The following is a 25,206-nucleotide window of genomic DNA, read 5'->3' on the forward strand; positions in this document are numbered from 1 at the left end:
AAAAATTATATTGTAAGCAAATTGTAAGCAGATTTATTTCCCTCACCCTCTTTGCTTTTTGATATAAACAAACAATATTTTCCAACCATTTAATTCAGATTTATCTGGTTTCATTTTCTAATAGAACAAAAAATGAATCTTTTGCCGCAAATAAAAACCTTTATAAAAGATTCATATACATCTTGAAGAACATGTAAACAGATTTGCATTAATTCCAAGTGTTCATTTTATTATTTTGTACTTGACACTTCAAAGTTGCCCCTTACTTATTATTACCATTTAGAAGTGTCCTGGTATTTTTTACACTTAGAGTTGATTTGTTAGAATTTACACTAGCACGTGTCTGTCTGTGAGAGCTACTTAGATGTGACCGTCTTGAACTCAGACTTCCGGTTTGGTTTGATCTGAATGACACTGCCCATGAACGATGGGAGTTAAATGGCGACGACTTGGAAACACTGGCATAGCGCGAGGCCATATGTCCGAACCTTTGGTTTCTGTAAGGAAAGTAACTTCTCAAACAACAGCAGCAGCAAGGGAAACAGGAATATACGAGAGCAACAAGATCGTTCTGCAATAAAGAAATAAAAACAAAAGTTATAAAACTGTGCAGACGAAGTGAAGACTGATGACTTTTTTTATTGATCAAAGGTCAAATTTTCCTTGAATTGATTGGATGAATTGAATTTGTTGTAAAACGCCCGAGGAAGTTTTTTATTTATTCTTGAAGTACTCAAATAAAAGCATCATGTATTCATTTGAAATCAAGCGTATTGTGGTGACTAATTGGGTTTTATAAACGAACCAAGAACTAGTTGTTTACCAGCCACTCCGAATAAAACAAAGTAAACATCCTAGATCATTTCTTCAAACCGTTTTATTGAACTCAATAATTATAATGGAAATCTTTAAAAAAGACGACGAATATTTTGGATACGGCAGCTTAGTTTGCTTTGCATTTTTAGAACCTGTAGTCTCTTGGGTATTGAACTGTGCGGTTGCTGTATCTAAAGGATTCCCTCAGATCCTTCATCAACATTCGAACGACGCACAAAGCGATACATACAAAAATTCTAGGAGGCAGGCAGATAGCTTGTTCTTCAGGAACCGGAAATGATGATGCTTCACTCAGCCAATTTGTTATAGCCATGGAAGGTCGGTGATCTTTAAACACGGTGAAGTAAAAACAATTGTCCAAGTTACTCTCCATTGATCTTGGTATAATGATGTACACAAGCGCAGATCAATGAAAGGGAGTTGTGATTGATTCAAGATATTTTTCTTTTGTTATAGATTGAGTTGAATATAGAAATAAAGGGGATGTGTGGGTTAGGGAAGTTGCTATTATGTTTTGCAACAATTGCAGTTTTATTTTTATTTATTTATTTTTATTTTTTATAAAGTTTGATTGAGATTTTTCCTTCTCTCGAAAATTCTTCTTGTGTATGAGAGAGAAAGAAAGACATAAATAAAAATAAAATAAATTGATACCTGTTCCTTTAGTAAGGATGAAAAATTTTGCTATCCGCTGTGCCATCCGTCGGACGTACGTTAGCCTTATTGATGCAGTTTTACTAGGGCTATCTATTATTTTACTATAATTTTTTGCATAGACAGACTAACATAGACAGACTAACATAGACAGACTAACAAAAAGAAAGACAAAAGAACAGTCATGAAAAAAAATGTCCTCAATCTCTGCCCACGAGGCGAAAATTAAATAAATATGTGCCATGAATTGCATCAGCAGGCGGCTAAAACGTCATAGAGATTCATTTATCCTTGTAAACATTACTCATAAATAGAACCTAATCGAATATAATTTCACAGAAAAAAATTCGTTTATGATGTTTGGAACTCTGGAGTAAAATCATTAAGTATATTTCTTTTTTTTTCTCAATAAAAACCATAAAAACAGTATGAATTGCATTTCATAACAAGGCCTCTTAAGTATCGAGAGACATTTATTTTTGCTAGTGCATTCACGAACGAACTGAAATGATTCTTAATATGAGAAAAGATTCCAAAGTTTTAAGTTCGTACCAAAAAAAACCCCCTCAAAATATATTTAGATGACGAAGACTACTTCGATTTCCTGTAACTTATACTACGCAAAGCTCTAGCAAGAATAAGAAAGACAAAAATTCCACAGACAGATATCTCAAAAAATAGCAGAGACAAATCAATTCCTTTCGGACTTTTAACTGAGGTGTCGGATTGGTTTTCCGTTCAAACCTATTTATGCTTTTTTATAGATGAGAGAGAGAGAGAGAGAGAGAGAGAGAGAGAGAGAGAGAGAGAGAGAGAGAGAGAGAGAGAGAGAGAGAGAGAGAGAGAGAGAGAGAGAGAATGGGGATAGAGTGTCGAAGTGGAATAACGATAAATGGTCGTTAATCAATGTTGTTTGTCGTATGCTTTGGCAAAAAATGGGAATCAATAGTGTGAACGATACGATTAACCTAGTATTTTTTTGTCAGGGAGGAGGGGGTGGATTTGAATTATGTCGGTGAAGAGGCAAAGGTTTTGAAAAAGGAACAGCTGAGTCTTCAAATATTAGAGATTATTTTGTTTGTACTACACTGTTACCGATATCAATTCATTCCGACAACAATCTAAGAAAGCGAATAGCTATTGCAGCTAAGAGGCGCAGCTATTTTCATGTAGTTTAGCACTATTATAATTGAATCTATTCTACCGATATACACTTTGCGCCAATAATTTACCTTCGGTGCATTGTTTCACAAAATTATGGAGACGCTATTCCGAAAACTAACGTTTGAGAAAGCGTAGAGAAATACACTGTCTTTTATGTTATGTGTCATGAATAACAAGAAAAATATGTCAATGTGACAGCAAATCGGGTTTTCTTTTGTGTGAACAGTACTTATTATCTATTTGTCAACCTGATCTATCCCGAGAAATGCGTCACCCTATATGCAATATTTTGCCCCCAAAAAATAACCAAGTTCAACAGGTGGTATTTTTTTCCCAATAAATCATCAAAATTCAAACTCCAAATACTATGCACATGTACAATTGATCTGCAAAACAACATCTATCTTGAAAACTGTAGGAGGGGTTATCCTACAATAGAGCTACCCTATATGCAGTATTATGCAAAAAAAAAAAAAATTACCAATTTTAACAGGTGGTTATTTCACCATTTTAAAAGCCGGATTTTTTCCTTTCGAAAACCCGTTTAAAATGGAGTTAAATAACTGTACAGTTAGATGAAGGATTTCCTTAAAGTTTGACTGAGCATTTGCTTGCTGTGAGTTTGTCGAAGGATTCGCTAAGTATGTGTTTTATGTAGAATTTGCTTTCTATTGAACGATATGAACACCTTGAATTTGACAAAGGATTTTATCTTATTGGTCTGAAAAGGCATGATAAATTCCAATGAAAGATTGTATAAAATGTCCTCGTCTATGGAAAAATAAATATATAAAATATGATACATGTATCTGATCTAACACATGGCGTATTTAACAAAAAAAAACCCAGTAAAAATCATCCTCATTCATAGAAATGAAAAATGGAATTAAAAACTGACTTTTCGTATAAATGTATCATGTCAATTTACAATATCATGTATCTTTTGACAATCATAAATTGATAATAAGTCAAAGTCTTCATACATGTATATGTTATTTATTTTACCAGTTAAAATTGTTCTGTAAAGGTTTTTTGCCATAAAAGCGTTTCTTGATACAAGTTATCCTATACGTTGCTTTGACTGTGCATTGCATTGCATGTAAACTACAACCAAATTCATGATTTGGGACCATGACTTAAGTAAATGGTGAATATGTTTGATCGAGAATTTGATAAAGGATTTGTGGAATTTATATAATTCTAGGCAGCGAAAAAGTGTCTTTTTTGCTGGATTGAACATTTCGTTTAATTAAAAGGGGGAAGAAACTCAGTATATGTTGTACAATTAATCAATTAATTATCATCTACTATAAGTGTAAATTGTATTTAGTTATTTTCATCAAAAACCCCGGAACAGTGAAAAAATTTAGAAAACTGATCGCTTAATTTGAATTTCCCGCCGCTCTGGGAGCTGCCATTTAACTTCAATCTATGACGTCACACCATCTATTCGGTTTGTTTTATCAATATTTCACAATAATTTAATTCTGGTTGTAACGCGCTTTCTGATTGGCTAAAAAATTATTTTATCGTATAAAGAATGTTGCCTACGTCATAGTAAGACTAACGCCAAAAACGTATCAATACGCCTGATGCTACGTTTGAATTTTGCACAGTTTTACGTCATTTTTAAAAAAATGACCGTTTATATCTACAATGAAGAGTAAAAAAAATTAAATCATAAGCAATGAATTCAATATTTATTAGTTTTATACGATATAAAATGGTTTGAAACAGTTTACGCTTTTTATAAACCGCTTCGTGCTTTATAGAGCGTAAACTGTCTCAAACCATTTTTTGTTTTCCCTTGGACTGAAATGTCACATTTTCATTGGTTTAAACATAGCACGTGATTGCCTCATATATCTCTATATTTGTTCTGTGAGAAATAATATTAGGCAATATGGCCGTCATTGGTCGACGCTTCGCTTACTCATTTCGACATTTCATAATATTTTATACATAAACTGCATGCTGTAAGTTCTTAAAGTATTTGGAGTTGTTGCCCTTTGAAATTCTTTAAAATTAGAGTAGTTGTCCTTAGAATATTGACGTCACATTGTTTTGTCTGGAGCAGAACAAAATGGCAGCGTCGAAATTTGCTCAAATCTCTGCAGAGGAAAGGGAGAAAACATTTGAAATTGAATAGCAACAAAACATTGTAAGTAAACATGGGTAAAGCAAAGATTTTGAAAGAGTATTTGAAAGGTGAGATGAAAATTTTGAAGAGTTTAAATAAGTTAAATTGGACGAGATGTAAGGCATCTTGTACATGGCTTTGCGTAGATCATCGCTATTTGTGAATAAATATGTCGCTTGATAGTCCTCGAGAAAACAAAACACTTATTAGGTTAGTTATTGACTCACTACGGAAATATATTGGGTTGATCAATCTCATAGAAGGCTCGGCTTCGCCTCGCCATCTATGAGATTGATCAACCCAATATATTTCCGTAGTGAGTCAGTAACTAACCTAATAAGTAATAATATCGTATAAAACAAATAAATATTGAATTCATTCCTTAATTAATATTATTACTTATTAGGTTGGTTACTGACTCACTACGGAAATATATTGGGTTGACCAATCTCATAGATGGCGAGATTTCCGTAGTGAGTCAGTAACTACATGTAACCTAATAAGTGTTTTGTTTTCCCGAGGACTATCAAGCGACATATTTATTCACCAATAGCGATGATCTACGCAAAGCCATGTACAAGATGCTAAACATCTCGTCCAATTTAACTCATTTAAACCCTTAAGAATTTTCAATCTCACCTTTCAAATACTCTTTAAAGTTTTTTGCTTCACCCATGTTTACTTACGATGTTTTGTTGCTTTTCAATTTTAAATGTGTACTCCTTTTCTTCTGCAAAGATTTGAGCAAATTTCGACGCTGTCATTTTGTTCTGCTCCAGAAGAAACAATGTGACGTCAATATTCTAAGGGCAACTACCCTAATTTTAAAGAATTTCAAATGGGAAACTACTCCTAAGAACTTACAGCATGCGGTTTATGTATTAAATACTATGAAATGTCGAAATGAGTAAGCGAAACGTCGGTTAATTGACGGCCATATTGCCTAATATTATTTCTCACCGAACAAATATAGCCTAGAGATACATGAGGCAATCACGTGCTATGTGTAAACCAATGAAAGTATGACATTTCAGTCCAAGGGAAAACAATTAGTAATATTTAGTATAACTACATTTTATTTAGTTTTTTAATTATTTAATAGAAATAATTCATATTTTTGGTTTTTAATACAAAAGAGTTCTACAAATGTCAGCCTCCTGTAAATACGATTTCTCTAACTTCAAACGTGCATTAAAGCTTAATTATGTACATGTACATGTAGTTTATTTTCAAAACAGCATGATCACGTGATAATTTAAACCACTTTATTAGTGTAAATAAAATATATTTTTGAATTTCCTTCCCTTTTAATCTATATCAATCTTCCAAACACATTATTTGATCCCTAGACGAAAAGTTATAAAGAAATATGCAGGAAAATCAAGAATATTTCTCTTTTGGGGATGAGGAGAATAGATTGCTCACCTGAGAATTGAGCAAAAATGTGATCGTTTTATGGTTTACAGAGTGCTAGAATCAATACTAATATCTAAATGTAACGATGTGGAAATTGTAAAAAAAATAAATGAGGTCGTTCACTTAAATTAAACTAATGTACGATAAATTACAAAAAACATCGAACGACCCAGATTTCATTGAAGTCAAATGCACACATGCGTAGTTGAGGCATGTGACCGATCCGCAATGAAAGCAGAACAAACAAGGAAGATGATGCTAATATAGGTCGCCTTCATTCGTGACTTCGTTTTATCTCTCATTGCGGTCACGAAAGCACCGTTAAAAGAAATTTATATTTCTTTACCTCCATCCCATACAGCAGAATATTATCGCCAGATTAATGTGTAATGTGAATAAATCGCTATCACGCATTATAGACAAGGGATTATATGCCCTTGTATTAGACCCGCACAAGTGAACTTTTACACTTTGTAAGCGGACACTCCTGTATACGCACGCTGTGGACGAAATGTTGCTAATTATTGAACGTTATCAACAGTAGCTCGCCAAGATCTGGATATTCAATTGTGATTATTGACAAATGCCTTGGGATTAGGGTGATATATGACCTTAAGTGTCACAGGAATGGTTGTATCATTCGTATAAAATCCTTTAACAGATTAATTTGCCAATTCCTTTTTATTGGCGAGAAGGAAATCTGAGAAAAAAGTCGATGCTTAAAAACATACACAAATGTTTTCTTTATTTTTTCTTTTAAAAAGTCCGCATTTCTTTTTCTATTCATCTGTTTATCTGCCCCTCTCTGTCTCTCTATCTATTTATCTACTAACTAGATAGATATATAACTAGATAGATAAATAACTAGATAGATAGATAGATAGATAGATAGATAGATATGTTATAACAGTTACTGTATTCGACATTTAAGGATTACAGAGGCCATACATATTATCAAAGTATTTAATCTTTGTAATCAAACGATTGTGATATCTATTAAAAATTAGACACTTAAATGACTTGTTTTGTTATCTAATAAATTTTATAATTTATAAAAGATACAAAGAATTAATGAAATCATATTTGTTGGGATTTTCTTGCAATTTTTTTTTTACCTTTCTAACGTACTTTGACATGATAATTAATTTTAATATTTAAAATGCTGAATATATTTTTAAGAAATTCCAAGACTTCCAAGACGAAATTAAAAAAAAATAAAATACATTTTCATTTCTTATAGAAATTTGATTGCCTTTAACTGATCATGAACTTTTAGTAAAGGAGTTGTCTTTCTTACATTCATCATATTGAATTAAAATAATTTCGACCATTCGAAGACAGAATAACCAATCAAAGTGGTCCGTAGAGAAATCGTGCATTTCTTCATGAAACAGAAGCTTGCAAGTCTTTTAAGCACAAGAAACACAAGCCTGACCGTAAATTACCATCAAGCAAAACGAAACAATGGATGCGAGCAGACGTGCCATACTCCTGAGAAATATTTTTTAATCTTCAGTCTGACTATCTAGTGTCAGAAAAAAAAAATAAAACTGACATTGGGGATAATGAGCTTTCATCCACTAAAACGTTTGTATGAATTATGATGCCATTGTTCTAAAAGAATCAAAACGAAATTAAAGCTAACCAGAAGACAATCATCAGCACATATTTAAATGTGCATATTACTGGCATGGCCTAGACGAACAAGTTTAAAAAACAGATTGGATTTATCTTAATTACATGAACTTTAAATTTCTAGATCTCCCTCTTCGTTCAAATTAGGCCTAAAAAAAAAAGTTGTGTGTTTAGGGTAACCCGACCTAACCTACAAAAATGCCCCTATCCTACGATTTTTAGATGTCTATTTTTATCCGATTGTGAATTTTATATTATTCCTATATAAAAACACGTTTTTAAATATGACACAAACTAACATTCTTAGGATTCATGCAGAAAAAAAAATGATAAAATAAAAAAATACCTACCTACCTAACCTAATTTTTTCATCAGTGTTACCCTAAACACACAATTAAATGTTATACACTAGTATTTTAATCTACTGCCCAAGATAAAACAGGACAACACAACGCAGTTTATCTTGAATCACGAGTAGGAATGTACGGTACATATAGCTCCGAAGAGAAAACGTGAAATTTTGATGATGGTCAACTGCTGTGTTTTTTAACTTGAACATAATAAAACATTCGTTGATTAAGACAATAAAATCATTACATTTAAAAAAAAAACGTCAACGCATTGCTTTTGAATGTTAGCTTATAATTACTGAATGCTGTTATATCATTTTGTGGATGACTTTGGAAATAATTGCCATTACAAATTAAGAATAAAACTTGAGAGGAAGTTGTGATAAACGATTTTGAAAATTGCTTACTATTAGGCATTACAAATGGGTGTTGTTTTTCGTTGTTTATATTTGCGTTTTTGGTATTTCTTCTATGAATTTAAGAAAAACTTCTTTAACTATCGAGCAAGATTGAGACTTAGCAGATGTTATTCAAACTACAATTGCACTCCTACATGTTCTGTTAAATTCAAAAGAAAAACGACGAAAAACACAATTTTTCATCCCCGCCGCAAAACTCTAAACTCAAACGAAATGACATAAATGCTGAAAAAATACGGAAAGCATTGACCTGAAATGGATGTTGCAACTTAATATTTTCTCAGAAATATAAATTACATAAGGACGTTGGGATAAAAAGTGAAATATTTGGTAGCACAAGCAATTTTACCCGAAATATGGAGTTTGTAAAGCTGTATATGATTGGATTGGCAAAACTGTTGGCCATGGCTAACCAGTGTGCTGATATGTAAATGGCGGCAATGTTGTCGTCTGCTCGGCTAGATGTTTCGGTCCGGAAGTTCAATATCACATTTAAGATATGAAGTGGCATCCAGCAGACCCCAAACATAGCAACGACAACGATGAGCATCTTAACAACCTGTCAGGAAGAAAGTGAGTAGGATTAAGCAATGGTGATTGAGTATTTAGAATAGAGTAAATCACTACTAAACCGACCCAGTCTGTTTGCACTGTTCTGTGGGTCAAAGATAAAATATGGTCATTTATATGTTGGCTCTGTATACTAACCAGGGGCAATAAACTTTTGATAGCCGTGTAAGAAGTTGACATAGTAAAATAGAAAAAAAGTTGGTTTTATAAAGCATCGATAAGAACTTGTCGTGTTTCTAAAATAACTACTTGAAGACGATTCAGGCAAATCTTAAGAATAACGTTTCCTCAATTTACAGTAAATCTTTGCCCCAATCGACAAAAGCAATCAAGGTTTCCTATCGGATATTGGTTTCCTTAAGCTAGCAGATCGTCTGGGACATTACGACCCGTTTTTTTCTTGTCTGCAAAATGTTTCAATTTTACTTCGATAAAAATATTTTTTTTTGAAAAAGAATGCTAAATGTATGATGGTTTACATTATTTTAGGGCTCATAAGGCTGAACAGAGATAATCCGCTGTTAATGTACTTTACAGCTTAGATGTCAACTTTATGATATTTCTGTTCTACATTATCCATTATCATATAATTCTAAAAATATATGAGTACTATATGTTTGTAAAAATAGATTTTGAAATAAAACCGGAAGCCACCCCCCCCCCCCCTGTGGCTCCTGCCCTGTTTACTATAATGAATTTGCAATGTGCAAAACCTTCACCCTGTTAGGGTTCTGTATTAGATACTACTTTTATGTCTCTGGATAAATAAATGTATGAAAGGGTCAGTCATGAATCAGGATTTAAACTTTTTTTATGACAGTATGAAAAATTAGCATGGAACGGTGAATTTAAATGTATTTTTTTTTTAATTTTGTGTTTTGTTTTTCTAACCCTTTTCTTCAGACAATTCAATTCTAATTACTGTGTATACAAGAATCATAAAATGATTTTCAATTATTTCAAACTTTAAATTCAAATTAAAAAAAAAAGTTTTCCTCACGATACATCGTTGGGTCAAAACGATGGTCGGTAAAAGGTTAGACTACTGACAAGCAGATCCAAAGTTCGAATATGAGACCTTTTTTTTTTTTTTTTTTTAATGCAAGTCCCCTGCCCCAAAGTTATCTCTAATGTTATTTTGAATTAGCACTTATGCAAGAGTATTATATCTTTTACGAACACGCTAGTTTGTGATTTTTGAGAGCGTGGAACTCTTTTCGTATCAACTGTCCCAGATTCCTTCCTTCCATAAGTACAAAGGGTTGTACTATAGCGTTTTTTCCACCGGAATAACTGCGGCGATAAATTCGTTTGTCATTTTTTCATTAATGAATAGAGAAACTTAATTGCCGGGCCTACGAACTGCCATTTATCAGTGGATCTCACAATTAGAATAAAAGCATACTCAGCACTCTATTATAGAGACGCTTTTTAATTCATTACATGCATTTAATCGGTAAAAGTTCCCGCTCGAACACTCCAAAAATACAATAATAGAATGAGTGCTTTTAAATACGACATGGAATTAACGTTGTAGATTACTTTTTGTTATGGTTGTATTATGTTTAGAATTAATATTGATTGTATTTGGCTGATTCAGATGCATGTTTCCCGGAATTTTTATAACTGATGTTCCATTTGACATGTATGAAAATTTCAATATGGTACACGTCCAGCTTGGAAGTCTTTTTTTTTACAAATTGGAAAAAATACTTCCACACAACCTCTTTAACATTGTTCAACTTTTATATGGTATTTTATATAGAATTAAAAAAATCTAACGCAGACAGCAGAAAACAATTGATTTCTTAATCATATTAAATTAAAAAAATCATATCGATACAAGCACGTGCACAAAACATGACCTTGTTTTTAAAATCGAAATATATATATATAGTAAATGGTTAAGTTATTACTTGATAAAAGTAAAGACAGATTTCAATTTTGCAATTGAACAGTTCTCCAAGAGAAAAATTAAAAAAATTAAATAAGAAATTCTTCAATGTTCATAACTTTCATTAAAAGATAAAATTGATCGACGACAGACTTAAATGAAACTGAAAATGAAAGTAAATCAAAATTCTCTGCGTGCAAAATCTAATTGGAAAAGGAAGACAAAATCTGAAAATTATCGACCCAACTCATCATTGCACTGGAGAATTAACTTTTATGTCTGCCAACTTTCGACATTACAGCCCGCTTTATCAGAGCGTCAACTATTCATGTATATCAATCAATAATGACATATTCCATCATTACCTCAGAGTCGCTTATATACATGAAATGATATCACCAACAAGGGAGTCTAAAGTTCTCGGATTCAGGGTGAAACAAGTTTCCGTCGGCGAGCTTTACATGTATTTACGACATTACGTTGTTCATTGATTCTGATATCGCAACCTGTCAAGCTTGATTGAATTATTAAATGCAATTTTGAATAAATTGTTACATAACAGTGAGCATTATCGTTTATCATCGTTTCAATATTTACAAAATATAATTCATTTTCATCTAAAAAATACATTTCTTTGTTTGATTTTAGGTAAAGCTTCTGGTCTAAAATCAATTGGGGAGAAGTGATTAGACAGATGGTTAGTAATGATGTAGTGGGTTCATATCCTTACTCAGCGTCTCAGAAAAATTGAGTGTTATCTCTAGATCTTTTGCATTATATATTTGTATAATTTTAATGGATCTAAATTTGATTCTTAGAAAGTAAGATATAACCAACATGACTTACCACTGGCATCTTGTTAACTTGGTTTACATATGTATTCATTATTATTTTATGCGCAGTGTATTAAAAATTTCAAAAATTAATCATCAATCTGACATTAAAGTTAGTCTTATAATTAAGATTAATAAAGAATAGTAAAAAATTACTGGAATTTTGCTCATGAAGTTTGCAAAAAATATTTCTTGTAGACATCTATTTGAGGTTTTAATGTACATCGCTTCGTCAGTCAGGTACTTTTAATTTCAGTTTTGTCCCTCAAAATATATGAAATAAAACGTTTCTATAGTATTGATTAAACTTGTTTGGAATTTAATGCATCCAATACCATTGAGAATTTTTTTTAAAGGGACAGAGTGGGGACACAGGAAAATTTCAATGCAATATTAAAAAAAGTCGTGACATATGAATGAATTATTGACTGTGTATGTATAACATGAATAATTGTATACCAGGCTAATAAAATATTGCCTATTATAGACAAGATGCAAAGCAGAGGAGAACAAGTCTTGGAAATAAGCTTTTTTTAATACAAGTGACCTTAATTGTAAGGTAACGTTAAAAGAAAATATTCGGACAACAAATCCCCTGAACCGTGTCAAGTTACTTACTAGAACCCTCTAACTGTGTGAAAAACTTTTTTTCACATGGGATACAACTTTTCACCGTTCTTTGTTTTTAAAAAAACCCAGCAAGACACGATTTTATTTTAGTCTCATTTGCACACATTCCAAACAATAGATGGTTTTCTTCGACTCTTGCATTCACTGAACTGTCATATATTCTAAACTATATTTTTATACATCTTTATAGAAAAATATTCTCTCCAACATCTATGACCAAAGAGAATACATAATAATGAATAGTCTTTATTACTTTAAAATACATTATTTTTTTCAGAAGTTTTCTATACTTGAATGCAATCTTTCCCTCCCCAAAGACATACAAGTTTCAGCCTCCGCTTAATGGATGGTCATCCGCCGTACAAATGAGAAAACATCAGAAAAAGCCTTCGATTCAGCTTCAAATTGTAAAATCATTTAAGACACGATTTAAAAAGTTCTAAGCTTTATTCTACTGACGTAGGTGAATGATATTCAAGTAAAAAAGAGTTAGGAACAACCACACCGCCCCCCCCCCCCCCCCCCCCCGGAAAAACAATGCATCTAATTAATGGCGGGAAATACATGTGATAAGAAGTGCAAAAGTTTCGGAATCTAAGAGACATTTTAAATGAGTTTCTTCAAAAACTCAATATGGTTTTTTCGTTTAGAAGTTTTGAACCAGTAACAAGTAATTAAAATACATATTTTAAAATAAGGTTTAACAAAAGTTGCTCAAACGATGGTTTACTTTGCCCGATGGTGATTCGGCCTGTTGTTTATATACGGGACAATTTCAATGAAAGTGTCACTGATCATACTTCAATGGTTGGTTTTTGGTAGACGAAATAGATAAAATACCATTCATAAACTAAAATACAACGTTTATACAACGTTGTAGATTTGCTTCATAAAATACTAGTATAAAAACTTATTTGATTTAAAAAATACAAGAGAATATAAATGAATCATATCTACCTGATTTCAGTAATTCACATATATTTGGTATGTTTTTGCTCAAAATGTAAACTTATTACAAAAAAAAAATGTTTTCTTCCCATTTTCTCTTCCAAATTGCTTAAACGCGTGATTCAAAATGTTAATAGCAGATTTTCGTGTGAAAACAAATCTGATTAGAACAGTAGTAAGGTTTCTTTGAAATCAGCTCAACGCGAGGGATTAAGCCAGTATAAGTTAAAAAAGGATGGACCGGTATTAACTTGAAAGCATGATCTTAATATAGCGTTTCACTTGTTTAAGGCTTAAATGACGTCAACAATATCTTTTTATAACAATTGTTATTACATATAATATTTTATAGTGACTGTTGTTCTAGCTTAACATATATAACAAGATGTAATAACAAAAATGTTTCACTAGTAGTCTTTTTAATGCAGCTCGGACAAACTAATTGAAGTATGTAAAAACAACAGGGCTTAACTACCTTTTCAACAACGTTTGCCAATTTATTATTAAATTAAAGAAACGTTTTGAAATCAAAAGGAAAAAAAATTGAAAAAATAATCGTCATTTATTTCTTTAAATCTAAAGTTCTTAATTGGTTTTCACCTATAAAATTTCCACATTAGGAATACCTTTAATTGCATCAAAATTTAAAATTCCTTGCAGGCCACCGCAACACTTTTTTCCTCCAAATGATATATCTCAAAAACAACGCCAGTCGACAGTTCTATACCAGTGTATTGGCTATTTCTGGGATATAATATCATAACCATCAGACCAATGCATATGATGAAGTATGTTTGGGCAAAACTGAAATAAAGATCTACAGGGACGACTTGAACATAAGATATATCATTCAAAATCACCTATTTCTACATTTATACGTTACTGTATTGATTCTTCCTTACAAAATGACTGTCATCAGCCATCGGGACTTTTTCCCTTGACAATCAACCTCCTTAGCGTAACAAAATAAAATTTATATACATGTACTATCCTTCAAAAGTTCCCAATCTTCTGAATGGAGAAACTTTTTGAGGCATTTTTTAAATTAAATGGTCATTTTCAGAGGGTGGTTATTAATATCCTTGGTTTTACGTTGACGGTGCTTGGTTTCCGATTTCTTTGCTCAGATGTTATCTATTTTGGAAAAACGTGAGATGTTGGTTCAGCTGATTTCTTTCTCCTAATCCAGAGACTTCCGCCTTCATATCTTTTTTAAATCTTTCGATAAATTTGAGTTTTTGTAATGTTTAATACGGGATGTGCCAGTGATTAATAAAGAGGAGCCCTCAAGGTTAATTAAAATTCGAAGTGGTACAGAACTGTAAATCCATTTAATGAATACAATATAATTAAATTCAGAGCTCCATTGAATGAAAATCATGTGAAACAATTTTGCTGATATGTGTCCCGATGCTTTGTATCAAAATACTGTAAATTGTAAAAATATTTCAACTGAATCGTCGGTAATTCAGCGAAAATAAAATATGAAAATCTTGTGATGTTTATTTTATATAGCCTCCATATTCAACATAGGGAGAGTCAACGCCTATTTAAATCAATCTGTTTCAGTTCTGTCAGCATACATGTATCTGTCGCTGATATTTGATAAAAAGCTACTCGAGCACGAACGAAAAAAAAATTAGGGGGAACATGAATCATTGATTTTGTTTTTAATGGGTTAAGATTGAATTTCCCCTTCAAAATACTTTTGCCGCAAATCAAATTGCTCATCTGAGGATAGTCAAATAAAATAAAATACTGAAGCAACATTGATTTCTGTTTTAGCACTAAACTTGACACTTACTTAAAGGTACATAATTACGAACTTAAAACTTAGAACACGCTAATTTGTTGTTATTTAATTAAAAAAAAAATTTAAAACTAAAATGAGAACAATAATGAAGCGATGATTTGTTAACTGGAGTTTCTTTTCATACGTGTACACTTCACAGAAGTGTACGAATTCAGGGTAATATGTGTAAAAGAAATAAATAATTAAAGCAATATCAATATATGCCTTAGCCTGAGGGAAAAATAGGAATCGGGTTCGTTAAAATGACGTTACAACAAATATTACCGACTACAATGACTCATTTGTTTAAACTGACACAACAATCAACTTCCTGTTTGGTGGTTTTTCATTTAAAATTACTTTATATACAGAAAATAACCGTTTTTCATGTAGTTTACAAATAATAGTATGAAGAATGCTTGCACATTATTTACCTTTACTTTTGCCCGCAGCTGCATAAGGTCTCGCACGTGATCCCTGTTGCCGGGCGATGTCCTCCTCCATAGAAATATGCCGACAATGGAGTAGGATATGATCAGAACCAGCAGAGGTAAAGCATAGGTCAAGACAAATATCAAAATGGTAAAGATTTGGTTATGTCGGCTGCTCGGCCAAACTTCTTGGCACTGGTATCTTTCTCCGTCGAGTTTTACCTTTCCAACCGGGGCCACCATGCATGCCAAAATAAGAGACATAAGCCAGATGAACAGAAGAACCAGTTTAGTCCGAGATTTAGACCGCTTGCATTTTAATGGGTACAGCACAACTAAAAGTCGGTCAATCCCGATTGCAACATTTATAAAGACACTAGCAGACACAGATAAAGTTTGCATGAATATGACAATTGGGCACATGGGGTCAGAAAATATCCAGGACCTAAAGACTACATCACCAAATGTGAAAGGCATGCAAAACACTGCCATTATCAAATCTGCAACCGCCAAATTCACGAGGTAAGGCCGTAGGTCTGTTTTAGATTGTCTACCTTTGAAGAAAACTAAAATGACCATTACATTTCCAAAAACCGAGAAAATTGTTGTCGCGGCGTAAAGACATGATAACGTAATAACCCATGTCAAAGAAAATTGTAGTTCGTGCATTCCTTGCTCTGAACAATTCAAAATTGGTGGAACATCCGTGCAGTTCATTGTTTCATTCATGAGCGACTTGTACATAATGACTCCGGAATTACTACAGATCCTGAACTATTCCCAGATAAGCTAGCTGTTGCGATGGTTTCATTCACGACAGATGACGTTTTACATAAGAGGACACCCACGTTTGTCAAACGGCAATCAATGCATGGGTCTCCGAAAGACGCCGATACAAATGAGATCCAAACTATGTACAAAGCTGTTCTGTTATGTACATTGCAGATAATTGACTTTCACAATTTTAGGTTTATATCGAACATTTTGCCTAGATGCAAATAAAACCACAAAATCTCTAGTAACTGTGATTTAAAAAAAATATTTATACATTTTGCCGCTGGTGCCCAGATCTGTAATAAAATTAGTAAATTAGCCAAATCTGGTTTTTCACTGACGTTTTGCTTATCGATAATCAATTACAGGTAACGCTTCCGTTTTGTGGCTTTTGCCACTCATAAAGCTGCTTTAAACAATCTATACACATCATGTACACTACATAATAAAAAGGAATAGAAAATCTTATTTCGAATTTTTAAAGATAAAGCTTTTTCTAGGAACTGGAGAATCAATATCGATGTAAACAAGAATTTCTATTTGATAATAACAAGGCATCTACTTTCTTGACCAATGGCTATCTGTTCGTGTCATTTTGTATTCCTATTAACAGAGGAAAATCAGATGGTAAGTCATTTCAATGCTTAACCTGTTGGAAGTTATATCTTTTTTTTTCTATTTTAGATGCAACTTTTTTATAAAACGGAAATTGACGCGGATTAAAGAGCCTTTACGTCTGAGGGGCAGTCCAAAGTGCTCCGCTGTTAATTTAGTATTAAAATAGATGCGATAATGCCCGATTTAGTACAATTTCACAGTAATAACATCAATACTAGCCATTTTTTCTATTTTCAGTATATTTATTAGATAATATAAATAAATTATTCACATGCTTTTATATTCGGAGGCGTTTGCACTTGCACATCTTAGTGTTCAAAATAGCGCGTTTTGTAAAGCAATTAATAAGAAAAAACCATTTTTGTTGTTTTAATTATCAAAAGAAACATTTTATTTTTATCAAGTAGGATCGATAAAGATATTTCTTTTCTGGCAATCCTTATAATAGATGAACATACCCTCTTTGACGCAAAATGACACTTAGATTCAAGTCATGCAGTCATTTCTACCATCCCATCGACATAAATTTGATCAATTCTAACCATCTACACCTTCTCAGAGCTTGTAACTATATATATATAATAAAAGTGCCACTGAATAAAAAAACTGACGTACGTTTTTGAAGATAAGACATTTTTATAATTGCTAAAAGCTTTTTGTACGAAAGCCGAGAAGGATCATTCGAGATTCGAGATTCAAAATACGAGATTCGAAATACGAGATTCGAGATTCGAAATTTGAGATTCAATATCTAAATTAACCAATCAAATCATGGATCTGAAACCTGTATCCTAGCAACATCAAACTGTTCTAAATAAAGATCATTCGTACATGCTCTTTCCTACAAATAAATGTCTTAATAGCTCTTATATAGTGGTTATAAAATGGTTGAATTAACATTGATGAATTAACCCCACACAGTATAAACAATTAAATTAGAAATAACACTGTTGGCTTTGCGAATCTAAGTGGTTTTGTTTGCTCTGTATGTATTTCCCCCCAAACAATTATAACCCGAAGTGTATTCGCCCCAACTGTGTAAAACTCGGCTCGCGAAGAAAGATCTGTTTAATCTAAATGTTTTAGCTATGAAACGAAACTCAATGAAATAATCGACATGTCAAAATATAGGTTATGATAAAGTTTTCAACCATAGAAGATATAATGATTTACAACCTCAAAGACAATCAAAGTACTGAAGTACTGAAAGCCGGGCTCTTTTGGTGTGTCTTTATGCATATTGTGTAGTAAAGACTGAAAATCTCTCTCTCTCTCTCTCTCTCTCTCTCTCTCTCTCTCTCTCTCTCTCTCTCTCTCTCTCTCATGCTTTTAATGTCGGCAAAGCATCAGAGAGCGACCAAATTTTGTAAGCGGCTATAGACAAAAAATATGTCTGTCTAGGAGAAGTTAAAAAGTTCTTCAACAGTTGCTGTCTTGAATTCTGCAACAAGCATTATATATTCAATCCCCGTTTCTTCATCGCGCAGCAAAGTAGTTATGGAAATTCATGCGCACTGTATGTGTCCAAAATGCATAGCAATGTTTTAAAAGCACGTTATTAATAAGAAAACTAAAAAAGATAGACAATTCATTCGAAATTTAAAAAAAGAAACAAAATGCCAACACTTTTGACAAAACGTGGCTCTTTGTGTAACTATTTGGTATAGCGGAAGCTTTACCTTGACGCTGTTTGGTTTTTTGTTTATTTGTGCTATTTATAGTAATATTGGCGATTTGCCTGCCTATAGCCAGGACTCTGCTTTCAGCAGAGCCCGGCTAAAAATCCAGATAAGAATAGTGTATTGTAGGGTATGGCAATGCCATTGTCGATATATGAGAGAGAGAGAGAGAGAGAGAGAGAGAGAGAGAGAGAGAGAGAGAGAGAGAGAGAGAGAGAGACAGACAGACAGACAGACAGACACAGAGAGAGTTTTGTAGTGTCAAATTCAGTTTTGATTTAGAATTTGAAATTGATTTGATTTGTTACAAGCATATATAGACAATGATTAAGCCTCTAAAAGGAGAAAAGAGAGGAGGTAGCTAGGGTAGGGCAGACCAACTAGCAAGCTTTAATTTTAACGGTGTTAGCGCACCTGTGATTTACATCGACTCTCTCTCTCTCTCTCTCTCTCTCTCTCTCTCTCTCTCTCTCTCTCTCTCTCTCATCACCTAGCATTTCCTTTTCCGTGAGGGGGTTTGGGGTATTTGTGATGTCTTACATTAGCGAAAATGATAAAAAAACATGAAATTTTCTTTAAATTGTGTGGGGATGTTTTACTCCAATAATCTGTTTTTGGTATACTAGACTTTGACCCGTGCGTGCACGGGTTAACATTGTATATGATATCGGACATTTACGATATAGATACATCGACAAACGGTATTGTTGCCATTTACAAAATAAAGCTTTAAGCCTACAATAATGCTATTAATTTCACTACACTCTTATTACTTAGAATAATCTAACTGTGTCTTGTGACAGGCCTATATCACTGTTAAAATTGCCTCCCATATACCCGTAATGTAGCGAAAAATTGCAGAATTGCTCCGAAACGATTTTGGAGAAAATTAATGAGTCTGCATTGAAAATAACAGTCAAATTATTCATATTATACCATTTTGAGGCTGTAATTGATACCTTTCATCTAAAAATTTAATTCATATTAATGAAGAATTCAACACTTTCACCAGCAACGTTTTTCACTCGCTTCAAGTTGACATTCGGAACTATCGGGATTTTGCATATTAAAGTTATTAGAGTTATCTCCCGTATTTCCTTTGATGAACAGAATATATATGAGACAAATTTTCAATAAAAATTTACACGTATTTGTAATATCGTTTCCGAGTTTATCCATGCAAATTTCATATTGTGGAAACAAAAACTAAAGAGCCTCCCGTGATTTAACGTGAATGTAATGCGCATGCGCAAGATTGTAAAATCAGAAAAATCCATATGATTTCCGGATTTTTTAAAGGAATTTTCGTTGATTATTAATTAGCGAAGCTTGATTAAGAAAAAATAAAAACAAATTGGTAAACTACAAGTGCCAATAATGTTCAAAATATATAAAACAAATGACAGTACTCTTCCGATTTCTCGGTATTAAAGCTAAAAAATTCGAGTCTATTATTTTAATATAGTAGTATAGATACATTTCAAGAGGGGGGGGGGGGGGGGGGGGGCTATATAGTCCTAATTAGTTTGCCAGTTATTCTGTCCCCACTTTGTTTTCTCTTCGTTTTCCAGGGTTTTTTTATTTGGCTCGGCAAATTAATATAAAACTTTCTGTGTAGCTCCATAACGATGCACTGTAGATAAATTATGAGTAGGTTTACTTTTGATAAACAGGTACATGTCCGTACTTGATTTTTGATTTGACTCTTATAATCGGATTTAATATTCCAATAAATATAGGGTAGGAAAGAGTAAACGGGACTTTTTTGCGCATATCCTACTGTACCATTCATTCAACACAGGTATTAGCACTCATCGAGTTCGACTTGCTTTCCTTTTTTTCATCCACTGGATTTAAAGCTATTAATTTTTGAAAATATTTTGAATTTATGGCCTGATTATATATAAATAAGAGCTGCGCTGGTGCATCTATTTACCCAAATGGACCAAAATATAACCAAATGAATCTAAAAATTTTTACAAAATTAGTTTTAATCGTACGACACTTTTTCAATTCTAATCGGGTATGTCCTTTAGAAAAATCTTGAACCACACACATTTTAGCAAATAAAACGACAATTGTTTCATTTTTTTATGGGGAGGGAGGTGGTGCCGGTAAAGGATATGTATTGCTTGTGGCAGTTGTGCTATACTCTCATTTGTTATAATAGGTAATACTACATATTGATATAAAATGAAAGTTTCCAATTAAACTGTACATAGCTTCTATCATGCATTTTGACCCTTGCGATAGTTTAAAACAATTTTCAAAGCATTTAATGTAATTCAACCGATCATTTTTGAAATTTGATTTTCTGGATCCCCGCCTGATACGTCAGCCTTCTTGTACATGTATATTAGAATCACATGTACGTTGACCATATGTACACATTAACATAATCGGCTATGTTATGGGACGATACCATTTTTTATCAATGTTTTTGCAGGATATGTAACAAATAACAGTCTATTTGTTGGTTTTTGCACTGATTATTTAAGATAATTTGCCGCCATCTTTTATGCATTCCACACACCACTCACAGTTTCTTTATTTGGTGTTCTGTGTGTATGGCGACAAATTGGTAAATATGCACCACTCACCCCTTGTAGCTTCATCCTGATTACATTTTATCTGGCTAAGTGTAATGTAGTAGTATATTAAATACACACATCTTTGTTTGCAGTGCTTATTTACATCTTTAGAGATTTACTTACAAAAAAAGTAAACATTTGTATGACTTATATGTAATTATTGTCAATTTTGGTGCGAGGGGGGGGGGGGGGCAATGTGAAGAAATTGCCACCCTATCATCCCTACCTTTAATTGTAGAGAGTAGGTATCCTTCTATATTGAAAACAATTCCAAAAGTAAGACTCATAATAAGTTGTTTACTGAGGAAAAGGAAAAAAAAATGTATTTATTAATAACTCCGTATGATGTGATAATATCTCAATGATTTTGTTTATAATCATAGTACTAGTGTATCACTGTATGCATACATAAAAACGATAACAAATGCTTATATTTATTAGTGAAACAGGACAGATTATTTATATTTAGATTATTTAGATACATGTACTAATCTTCATGCGGGGATCTAGAAAGAAGGGGGTCAGGGGATCTGGACCCCCTCCTCGGGAAAATTGGAGCTTATTAAATTTACATAGTAAAATTTTTTAAAATTGGCCTAGGACCCCCTACAGAAAAAATTAGCTACGCTTATGAAGTTCTCTACCATAACCGCATTTTTACACAAAAGGGGTGAATAAACCCGGGTTTTAAACGTTTACTGGTGGTGAAATACCCCAGGGTTCAAACGCATCCGGTGGAAATGCACCAGGGCAAACAAAATCACTTAGATCCGCGAAGCACACTGCATTATATCTAGTCTACTTAGATATTCTGTGTAAAAGTAAATACACATAATTATTTAGTTAGGTAGGGAGAAGTGAACATAGCATTTATTAAGAGCTATTAAGACATTTATTTGTAGGAAAGAGCATGTACGAATAATCTTTATTTAGAACAGTTTGATGTTGCTAGGATACAGGTTTCAGATCCATGATTTGATTGGTTAATTTAGATATTGAATCTCGAATTTCGAATCTCGTATTTCGAATCTCGTATTTTGAATCTCGAATCTCGAATGATCCTTCTCGGCTTTCGTATTTTTGATATACTATTCACTATGAAAAATCATACAATTACAAAACGAATTATTTCATTTAAAAGAAACATGTGATCATGTTATGCAGAGATCTGTTTCCGGGTGAACAATGAGCACATCTGAAATCGGTTTGGGTACAAACTTTTGAGTAATTCCGTCAAAAAGTGTATGTATGTTTGCATGGTTTTTTTTTAGCATCAGCCTGCGGGTTTCTTCAACATCAACGATATTGAGTAGTTGTGCAGTAATATCATGTGGATGATATAATAGAATGTTGAAATAAGCAAGACTGGTCAAATGTGGACTAGAAGAACATGCAGTGTGATCAAAGCATTCATGTTTTCTGGTAATTCAACCATTCATTAATACGGAAGCCCATTTAGGACCTATCAAAAAATATTTTTCAATTTGATATAACGAATTCTTGAATTTGTTAAAACGAATTTAAATCGTTATAACGAATTGTTGAATCCGTTATAACGAATTAAATTTGTTATAACAAATTTTAGGAATTCGTTATAACGAATTTTATCTGTTATAACAAATTCGCTCAATTCGTTATTTCAAATATTGAAATCTGTTTTAACAAATTAAATTTGAAATAACGAATTCTTGAATTCGTAATTTCAAAGTTTTAATTCGTAATTTCGGTTTTTTAAAATCGGTTATAACCATTTTCCATCCAAATTGTGGTAACAAATTTCATATTTTGATGAACAAATTAAACGGAGCGGACTTCATTTGTCCCATATCGGCGTACGGCGAAATGGCAAATGAAGTAAACCGGCGTAAAAACAAAAATGGATGAATATATTGTCACAGCTGTTGGTGTAACCATGGTAACAGATGTAACAATTCTAGTAGATATCTTTCTTTATCGGCTTTGTTAGAATTCCTGCATACATATAAACAAAATATTTAAGAACTGTTAAATATGTAGCAATGCAATTTCACCAAAAATACCAGGATATACAGATTTGTTTCGACGGGTTTCTGCGCAAACTTCCAAAAATTTGTTTAATTAAATAAATGTTATCAATCAATGATCATGCTGATTTATTAACATATATCTGCATTTATCATCTCATTACATCACCAAACCGTGAGATTTCGCCATACTTAAAAAAATACCGGTCTAGTATAGAATTTATTAAAGATAAGAATTCATTCTTTGAGTATTAATAGTCTCAGGTGATTTTGGCCAGGGCGTGCTCAAATCCAATAAAGCTCGAAGGGCTTTATTATAGATTTGAACAGGGTATGACCCAAATTATCACCTCATAATATTCAAAGAATGATTCTTTATTACTTATATTTACAATGTATATTACTTCCAATTTCTACGCTTTAAAACAACATTCTAAAACCACTGGGTTTTTAATGTATAACACATGCTATGAATTATTACGCGGCACAGCCAATACTGTTTTTCGTTATGCTGTAGGACATTTGTGTCGCTCATATTTTATGAAATTATTGCGCTATAGGTTTCAAAATTGATTCGTAATGTTATCACAGTAAAGGACACTTAAATATATAAATATGATATTTTATATGATGTAGCCACGCATTATAACCAGGATATGAGCATTTGTGAACAAACTTTCCATCGGAACGATGTATAGAATAGGCTTTTTTATGTAGGATGACCAGGCACTATAACCAGGATATGCACATGTGTGTACCAACTTTTCATCTGGATCGGCTAACGTTTGGGAGGAAATTCGAGAGCTATTTGGAGGAACTTTGAACTGATATTTGCGCAATTCAAAAAAGGATTGAAAAATTCGATTTTTACATTATACATGTTCATTAAAAGGAATGTTATGTACATAAGATTTACACCAAAATGTTGATTTAATATTAGTATTTGAGAGAACAATAAAGAGCAATGTTACAGGAAAACAACAACAGGCACTTAGCATCGGAGTGGGGGAGGGGTTGTGGAGTGGGGCAGGGGGACGAGACTACCCTTTTCAGAAAACGTTTTCTCGCAGCAAACATTTTTCTTGAATTTACATATAAAAGGTAAATTAACATAGAGTCCCTCCCAATGTTTGGGACCAGGTAGAAACTGAAATTAAAGGGAGGGGAAAAAACTGTAAAATTGAAGTTAAAGGTACACTTAACCCCCGGGGGTTTTTTTTCTTTACAAGTCAAGATTGTTTGGATGAGTCTGTACCCTCTCCACTTCTCTACGATGCTCAGTACGAGCTTGAACAAAATATCATGGTTTCGTTACATACATGTATACTTTAATGTTAAGATTTTATATAAATCAATATTATCTCGTGCATTGGGCCATTCACCAGGTTCTTAGTCCAGAATAAAAAAAACACCAAGGCTAGGAGGGGAGATAGGAAAACATTATTTTGATTTTCTTTTTCTCAGGAGTTATTTGAGGGGGGTATTAGGGGTAAGCAAGTCACTTAACCCTTGTAGATCATTCAATGACCAATCACCAGAGTCTGTATATACATAACCAGGGTCTGTACAAGTATCACCAGGGTCATTATCCCCATCAATAGAGTATGTATGCCCATCACCAGGGTCTGTAAATTTATGATTACCAAGGCCAGAGTACGTATTACCAGAGTTTGTAAGTCTATCACCAGAGTCAGAGTACATATCAACAAGCCCTGTGTACCCATCACCAGGGTCTGTAAATCTATCAGCAGGGTCATTTTACCTATGATTGATGTCTTTTTTCCCTTCATCGGGGTCTTAATATGTATCATATGTATCACCATGGTCT

At 33.0% G+C, this 25,206-nt stretch overlaps 1 protein-coding gene across 2 annotated transcripts; it reads right to left on the reverse strand.

Moving 5' to 3' along the window:
* Positions 1-75: 75 nt before the first annotated feature.
* Positions 76-17,018, reverse strand: LOC105326043 (substance-K receptor). 2 transcript variants are annotated; one of them, XM_011425873.4, is made up of 3 exons: positions 15,717-16,948; positions 8,965-9,174; positions 76-571 (listed from the first exon to the last, which is right to left on the reverse strand). In XM_011425873.4, exons 1-3 carry the CDS (start codon positions 16,455-16,457, stop codon positions 263-265), a joined length of 1,260 nt encoding a protein of 419 aa, XP_011424175.3. In that variant the 5' UTR covers positions 16,458-16,948; the 3' UTR covers positions 76-262. The 2 variants fall into 2 exon arrangements, with proteins under 2 accessions (XP_011424175.3, XP_065922276.1); XM_066066204.1 differs by lacking the exon at positions 8,965-9,174 and having other exon boundaries at positions 15,717-17,018.
* Between the last annotated feature and the right edge of the window lie 8,188 nt (positions 17,019-25,206).

The sequence above is a fragment of the Magallana gigas genome, chromosome 7 (genome assembly GCF_963853765.1).
Source record: "Magallana gigas chromosome 7, xbMagGiga1.1, whole genome shotgun sequence".
Taxonomy (NCBI): domain Eukaryota; kingdom Metazoa; phylum Mollusca; class Bivalvia; order Ostreida; family Ostreidae; genus Magallana; species Magallana gigas.